The sequence below is a fragment of the Pecten maximus genome, unplaced genomic scaffold (genome assembly GCF_902652985.1).
Source record: "Pecten maximus unplaced genomic scaffold, xPecMax1.1, whole genome shotgun sequence".
Taxonomy (NCBI): Eukaryota; Metazoa; Mollusca; class Bivalvia; order Pectinida; family Pectinidae; genus Pecten; species Pecten maximus.
The window spans coordinates 5,742-14,512 of record NW_022979428.1 but is presented as its reverse complement, the minus strand read 5'-3'; the positions used below and the strand labels follow the sequence as shown (position 1 = coordinate 14,512).

At 43.6% G+C, this 8,771-nt stretch overlaps 1 protein-coding gene across 1 annotated transcript; it reads right to left on the bottom strand.

Annotated features, from left to right (window-relative positions):
* Nucleotides 1–876: 876 nt before the first annotated feature.
* On the bottom strand, nt 877–2,727 carry LOC117318629 (mid1-interacting protein 1-like). Its single transcript, XM_033873592.1, has one exon. It carries the CDS (start codon nt 2,581–2,583, stop codon nt 2,068–2,070), a length of 516 nt encoding a protein of 171 aa, XP_033729483.1. The 5' UTR covers nt 2,584–2,727; the 3' UTR covers nt 877–2,067.
* Nucleotides 2,728–8,771: the final 6,044 nt, after the last annotated feature.

The window sequence follows — 8,771 nt, the reverse complement described above, 5'->3', positions numbered from 1 at the left end:
GATTTACGTAAAAGGATGGTATCTCTGGAAAACCAATCAGCACATGGACTTGTGTATATATATACTGCTGCCCTGATCAGACTGGTCTTATCATTAATATATAGTTAGTATCCCTGATGTGTACACGTACATCTAAACAGGTTCATACAGTCAGTGGTATACATTTCCCAATATAGCACACTAAACCGAAATCCGGCTGTATCTAACGTACGTACTTAGTAATATCAATGCCAGTTCCCAACCCCCACCAAAAAAGCTCCGTGAAGTTGATTACTTATTCCTTATTCCATTACTTATTCGTTTACTCTTTACTAATTAACACTTTAAATGGTTCATAACTAATTATTAAGCATTCCCATCATCCAGTCGACCATTTCATTCCTTATCCATACCTAATTTCTTCTTCAATTCCTTCATTATTTAGTTTTGAACCATTTAAAGTGTTAATTTGTAAAGAGAAATCGAATAAGTAATGAGAAAATCGAATAAGTAATTGAATAAGGAATAAGTAATCAACTTCACGGAGGTCACCAAAAATTATATCTGTATGCGTCTCGTGATGAAACTGCCATCATGACGAATGCTGATGTAATCGGCAGTTGTCCAAACACAACACGATCGAGGTTGAACCGGTCTCTTTATTTTGGGAGAAGTAGCTTGAGTGTAATAGACACACGTTATCACGGTCACAGGTGTGTCACCGAGTGGGCCTATCCCGTGTACATATCGACTCTCCTACCAGTTGTGACGTGACGCAGAGATATTTACTTTGTGGTCACATCAACCGACCCAAAACATCGCACCATTTCTGTTGGCTTCAGGCAAAACAATACAACATTTCTCAGAACCCCGGGCAAAATATACAACTCAAGCTGGTTACTACTTTCATATATTTAATGTAGACATATAAATAATTTCATTTTATAAGGCGAAGTTTAGAACTTATTAATTTGTAAATAACATAAAAGATATTCTCGAACATTTAAACATCCATATACAATATAACACGTATACATATCATTCACGATCATCACATACCAAATGAACACAACTCAATTTTGTTAATAAATAACTACGTATACACGTACAAGGCTTATCACCCATCAATTCAACAGGTTCCGATTTTTTCCATTCACGAATTTTATAATCACGTTATTGTCTAGTTTCTGCTGTAAATCTTCGGGGCTTACACTGTAATTTTTATCACACAACAAAGTTCAATTTTTTATCATCAAACACAGACCCAACAGCATAAACAGCATGTCGTCGTGACGTCACAGACGACAATATCGACACTCCATTAACGCAAGTAAACTATGTTTAATACTAATTGCTGAGATAGCATTGGCAATTTAAATCAGTATGAACCTGGGCTTATTTAACAAGTCTATGAACACCTCATATTTATATCAGTCACGCACGCCCTAAGATCGCCACAATAAACATGCACACACGCTCGTACTCTATTTTGGCAACAAGATCCATGTAAACACTGGAACTATACTGCCGATTCGATGACTCGTCATGGATGAATGGTTATGGGAAAGTTCCAGTTCCACACATCCAGTATCCAAGGTTTGTATCAATACAGATCCAAGCACTATCACCATTATATGGCACCATAATCGAAACAATAGGTATCGCAAAGCAGAGAGCACAATGTGTCACTTCACTAAAATAGGATACAGTTAAATCGTTTATCAATATACACACCGACCGACTGTCTCTCCAACACGGAAATCGGAGTAACAATAGCAAGAACTATATTTGAGCAAAATTGTGAATATTGGAAAATGGATTCTTATCAAGGCGTCCGATTACTACTTACAGTACATCACACTTTCTACATTGTCAGATGCTGGCATGGTCCAAACAGATGATGCCGGCGGTGATGTCGGTAGTAACGTTCTTTTATTTTGTGGACATTTCACGAGTTGCGAACACCATTGGTTTCTGGTTTCTACAATTTAGTTTTTACTCCGATGATACGCTCTCGGTATCTGAAGAATTTCTTGCATTATCCAGGTCGTCAAGGATTTTTTTGGGGTGTTTCCTCAGTCGGTAAGGTCAGATTGCAAAAGGTGCGAATGTGGGGTTTTGAGATGATTTCCCGCCCACTTCCGACTCGTAACGATTCGTTAAATAATTAGCAGTGTCTGTCATTTGATGTAGAAGCCTAAATATGCCTGACAAATGATGCTGGAAAGCTGCAGCTGTTTTCTTAGCCGATTCGTCTACGTGGTTATTTTCGTTTTCCCCTTCTAGGGCCTCTTCTGATTCACTTAACACAGCTGATCGCACTCTATGTGTACCGACTGTTAAGTCCGTCTTAACTGTTTTTAGAAGAGAGTAAAAACTATATAAGTCCGTACCTTGTTTCACAGTAGATAACATTGCCTTGTTATTGTTCTCCTCGGCTACCACGGGTATATTTGAGGCAGTTACTTCCATATCTTTGAGTCGGTTCGGGATCATAACAGTATCGTCCATTGAATCCACGGCATGCACAAATTTATTCAGAGCAGACATAAGCGAGTCTTGGTTCGCTTCGCCATTACTCAGGATTAAACTTCGGTTGTCCATTGTGTTGTGTTAGGTCCCAGTCACGATAAATGTAGTGAAGTTTTGACGAAACTTCTATGATATCCCCACTCAACTCGCCGGCAATGACTAGTGCTGATTACTAATGTGTGAAAAGCCTACTTCCTGTTTGGGCGATACCACTTCAAGGTAGAGCAGGCCCAATAGCCACACCAAAATGACATTTGAAGATAAAACAAGCCGTAATATTATAAATGCTTCTTCTGTATAAACTATATTCAAAATACTTCCATCAAAATACGAAAATTTAGAATATTGTTTAAGTATGCTCTATGCAACACGGTCGCACCTGTGGCATTGAACAGGCGAGTCGACTGGTAGTCAAGGTCGACTGGTAATGCTTCGTTTTGATTGGTCGTTAAACATCACCTTGTCGCATGGGATGGCTAGAAATCAAAACAGACGCACATGGTTTACGATGACAATTAGGGTGGCTAACACGTGGTAAGATTACCATTCGTAAATGATTGATCCCTACCACGTACTCAATGTGTGGATTAATATTAATCTAAGGAATGATATATAGAAATAGAAGACCTTGAACTTATACATGTTGTATAATGTACAGTACATGTGTTTACAAGTCGTTATAATTGGATTAAATGGATTAATAAATTGTAAGCGTATCGATATCAGGGAGGTATCATTAACACGTCCTTCTGATTATAAATAATGTTATAGAGAAGGAGAGATAATTTTGTTTAAGTATGCCCTATTCCACACGGTCGCACCTGAGTGTGACGGTCGCACCTGAGTGTGGCACTGAATCATTATATCTATCATGTTCATGTAAGTGTAATAAGTGTCTCAAGAATGCCAGGTTACATTTAATCGATTATTTTCTAAGTAATAAGGTACTTTATTGAAATAGCCTGACAAGAATCAAGTTTTCCGTATTCGTATATGGTACATCCTAATGCTCTCTATTTAGGCATAGTTATGTTGGTTTGTTTGGCGTTACGAGTATAACCATTCAATAGTGCTACCTCACTGAAGTGTACTACACGCGTATGCCTAAATGCCAAAACTAAACAACAAAAACCGTAAGGCAGCATAACTTACTAAACGTTCAATTCAGAAGTGTATACACGCTATGCCTAAATTGCAAAACTAACTAAGAATCAAACGCCTGATTGATTACTAATGTGTGAAGAAGAAATTCCTTTGATCCCTCAGGTGCCCAATGCTGACTTGAAGTGCCGAATATTATAATGCTTCTTGTATAACATTTCAAATCTCATAATCGAATGTATGTTTAAATGCTCTATGCAACCATAGCGACACACAATCACAATGTTTTGATCGTAAACATCCTTGTACATCACGCCCTTACGAACAATGCAACTCAATGCCTATAACCCGATCGCCTTGACATTGCAAACACATCAAATTTATAAATACTGCAAATAATATTTTTAGTTTCTTCATTTTTAACGGTCGTAATGTGGCTACGAAGGATAGGTACGGATGTATGTCGGAGGTGTATATGGGGGTAGGTAATTAGAGTGTGGTACTGAGTGTAGGTATGGCAAGTGAATATGAAGTAGTATGTAGACGTGCTAAGGTTGGAGTTATATTCAGGTGTATATATGAGGTGTTATTATGACAGGTGTAGTACGATGGGTGTAGGAGGTCGTTAGATGGTGGAGGTGTAATCTTGAAGTGTGATATGGGTTATCATGGTATGAGCTGGATGTATATGTATGAGACGTGTAGTTGTGAGTTAGGTCGTCACAGGGTAGATCCAGAGTGTGGTAGTACTGTGTACTAAGGTGTAGGATGGACGTGATGTCTATATGGTGTAGGTAATAGGACGTCTAGGATGCAGTTGTAAGTATGATGATGTGTAAGTACGGAGGTGTATGTTGAGGTTGTCGTAGTATTTGTACTGGAGGTGTTAGTCGGCTATTAGTGTATGGAGTGTAGAGGTATGAGGTAAAACGATTATACGGTGCTGTCACCTGCGAATGGACGTGACGCGTATGCTGTATGCACAAAAAGAGCAAGGTTCAGTATGGAAATTGAGAAGCGTTGGGTTATTAGATTAGGGTGTAGTATAGGTTGTTTATGACGATGTAAGTTACGACGAGTGTATGGCTATGAAGTATGTGCTATTTGGCGTTGTAGGTTATGAGTTAGGTACTGCTTTAGTTGTATGAGTTTGTCGTTGGTATGGAGGTTGGTCGATGTAGGCTACGAGAGGTTTGATATGGTATGGAGGTGTATGTACGGAGGTTATGTATGGAGGTGGAGGTATGGGGTTGAGTATGTATGGAGTGTAGTGTCGAGGTGTTTATGGAGGTATGTATGTCTGGTAGGAGGTGTAGGTTAATGGAGGTTTAGTTTGGAGGTTATAAGGTGGCTTATGGAGTGTGTAGTATGAGTCTGGAACGAGCTGTAGGTATGGAGTGTATGTATGGAGTGTAGTATGTATGGAGTGTAGGTATTGGATGTATGGTATGGAGGTGTAGTCTGTATGAGGTGTATAAGGTCGTATGTGTAATGAGGAAAGTTATAGGTATGGAGGTGTAGGTATGGAGGTGTAGGTATGGAGGTGTAGTATGGTATGGAGGTGTAGGTATGGAGGTGTAGTATGGAGGTGTAGGTATGGATGTGTAGGTACGGAGGTGTAGGTATGGAGGTGTAGTATGGTATGGAGGTGTAGGTATGGAGGTGTAGGTATGGAGGTGTAGGTATGGAGGTGTAGGTATGGAGGTGTAGGTATGGAGGTGTAGGTATGGAGGTGTAGGTATGGTATGGAGGTGTAGGTATGGAGGTGTAGGTATGGAGGTGTAGGTATGGAGGTGTAGTATGGTATGGAGGTGTAGGTACGGAGGTGTAGGTATGGAGGGTGTAGTATGGTATGGAGGTGTAGTATGGAGGTGTAGGTATGGAGGTGTAGGTATGGAGGTGTAGTATGGTATGGAGGTGTAGGTATGGAGGTGTAGGTATGGAGGTGTAGTATGGTATGGAGGTGTAGTATGGAGGTGTAGGTATGGAGGTGTAGGTATGGAGGTGTAGGTATGGAGGTGTAGGTACGGAGGTGTAGGTATGGAGGTGTAGTATGGTATGGAGGTGTAGGTATGGAGGTGTAGTATGGTATGGAGGTGTAGTATGGTATGGAGGTGTAGTATGGTATGGAGGTGTAGGTATGGAGGTGTAGTATGGTATGGAGGTGTAGGTATGGAGGTGTAGGTATGGAGGTGTAGGTATGGAGGTGTAGGTATATGTTGAGGTTGGTAGGAGGTGTAGGTTACGTGTAGGTGTGGGGTAGGCTTGGTGTGTTGGAGGTAGTTGTGTAGGTATGGAGGTGTAGGTCGGAGGTAGTGTATCGAGTGTCGGTACTGACGGTGTAGTGATGGAGGTTAGGTATGGAGGTGTAGGTATGGGTTGGGGAGGTGTGCGAAGCGATGGAGGTGAGGTATGGAGGTGCTAGGTCTGAGGTGAAGGTATGGAGGTGTAGGTATGGAGGTGTAGGTACTGGAGGGTGTAGGTATGGAGGTTGTAGGTACGGTGTGTAGGTATGGAGGGTAGTATGGAGGTGATATGGTAGGGAGGTGTAGGTACGGAGTGTAGGTACGGAGGTGTAGGTATGAGGTGTGAGGTATGGAGGTATGGCGTGTAGGTATGGAGGTGTAGGTACGGAGGTGTAGGTATGGAGTGTATAGGTATGGAGGTGTAGTATGTAATGGAGGTGTAGGTACGGAGGTGTAGGTATGGAGGTGTAGGTACGAGGTTTGTAGGTATTTTCGGAGGTTAGGTAGGTTATGGTCGGAGGTGTGTATGGGTGTAGTATGGTATGGAGTGTGTAGGTATGGAGTGTAGTATGTATGGAGGTGTAGGTAATTAGGTTGGTGTGGTAGTATGGTATGGAGGTCGTAGGTATACGTTGGGGGTAGGTACTGGAGGTGTCAGGTATGAGGTGTAGGTACTGGAGGTGTAGGTATGGAGGTGTTTGGTATGAGGTGTCTGTCTGGGGTGTAGGGTAGGTATGGAGGTGTAGGTATGGAGGTGTAGGTATGGAGGTGTCGGTACTGGAGGTGTGTCGTACGGAGGTGAGGTATGGAGGTGTAGTTATGCGAGGTGTAGGTATGGAGGTGTAGGTACGGAGGTGTAGGTATGGAGGTGGTTGGTACGGAGGTGTAGGTATGGGGTGTCGTCTGTGGGTGTGTGTTGTTATGGATGTTTAGTACGGTGTAGGTAGGAGGTGTAGGTATGGAGGTGTAGGAATGGAGGTGTAGGTATGGAGGTGTAGGTATGGAGGTGTAGGTACGGAGGTGTAGGTATGGAGGTGTATGTACGGAGGTGTAGGAACGAGGTGTAGGTACGGAGGTGTAGGTACGAGGTGTAGGTACGGAGGTGTAGGTATGGAGGTGTAGGTACGGAGGTGTAGTATGGTATGGAGGTGTAGGTATGGAGGTGTAGTATGGTATGGAGGTGTAGGTACGGAGGTGTAGGTATGGAGGTGTAGGTACGGAGGTGTAGGTATGGAGGTGTAGGTATGGAGGTGTAGTATGGTATGGAGGGGTGTAGTAGTAGGAGGAGGTGTAGGTATGGAGGTGTAGGTACGGAGGTGTAGGTACGGAGGTGTAGGTATGGAGGTGTAGTACGGAGGTGTAGTTAGGTAGTAGGAGGTGTAGGGTTATGGAGGGTGTAGGTAGGAGGTTATACGAGGTGTAGGTATGGAGGTGTAGGTATGGAGGTGTAGGTACGGAGGTGTAGTATGGTATGGAGGTGTAGGTATGGAGGTGTAGGTATGGAGGTGTAGGTATGGAGGTGTAGGTATGGAGGTGTAGGTATGGAGGTGTATGTACGGAGGTGTAGGAACGAGGTGTAGGTACGGAGGTGTAGGTACGAGGTGTATGTACGGAGGTGTAGGTACGAGGTGTAGGTATGGAGGTGTAGGTATGGAGGTGTATGTACGGAGGTGTAGTATGGTATGGAGGTGTAGGGAGTAGGTATGGGGTGTAGGTATGGAGGTGTGTGGTATGGAGGTGTAGGTACGGAGGTGTAGGTATGGAGGTGTAGTATGGTAGGGTGTAGGTATGGAGGTGTATGTATGGAGGTGTAGGTATGGAGGTGTAGGTATGGAGGTGTAGGTATGGAGGTGTAGGTAGGAGGTGTAGGTAGGAGGTGTAGGTATGGAGGTGTATGGAGGTGTAGGTACGGAGGTGTAGGTGTATGGAGGTGTGGTAGAGGTATGAGGTGTAGTATGGCATGGAGTGTAGGTTGAGGTAGAGGTGTAGGTAGGAGGTGTAGGTACGGAGGTGTAGGTATGGAGGTGTAGGTACGGAGGTGTAGGTATGGAGGTGTAGGTATGGAGGTGTAGTATGGTATGGAGGTGTAGGTATGGAGGTGTAGGTACGGAGGTGTAGGTATGGAGGTGTAGGTATGGAGGTGTAGGTATGGAGGTGTAGTATGGTATGGGGTGTAGGTACGGAGGTGTATGTATGGAGGTGTAGGTATGGAGGTGTAGGTACGGAGGTGTAGTATGGTATGGAGGTGTAGGTACGGAGGTGTAGGTATGGAGGTGTAGGTACGGAGGTGTAGGTATGGAGGTGTAGGTATGGAGGTGTAGTGAGGTATGGAGGTAGTTGGGGTAGTGTATGGGAGGTGTAGTAGAGGTGTAGGTATGGAGGTGTAGGTATGGAGGTGTAGGTACGGAGGTGTAGGTATGGAGGTGTAGGTATGGAGGTGTAGGTATGGAGGTGTAGTATGTATGGGTGTGTAGTATGGAGGTGTAGGTATGGAGGTGTAGGTATGGAGGTGTAGGTATGGAGGTGTAGTATGTAATGGAGGTGTAGGTATGGAGGTGTAGGTACGGAGGTGTAGGTATGGGTGTAGTATGTAATGTATGGTATGGAGGTTGTAGGGTACGGAGGTGTATGGAGTGTAGGTGGAGGTGGTAGTTGTAGATGAGGTTAGTACGGAGGTGTAGGTATGGAGGTGTAGGTATGGAGGTGTAGTATGTAATGGAGGTGTAGGTATGGAGGTGTAGGTATGGATGTGTAGGTATGGAGGTGTAGGTACGGAGGTGTAGGTATGGAGGTGTAGGTATGGAGGTGTAGGTGTCAGTATGGTATGGAGGTGTAGGTATGGGTGTAGGTATGGAGGTGTAGGTATGGAGGTGTAGGTACGGAGGTGTAGGTACGGAGGTGTAGGTACGGAGG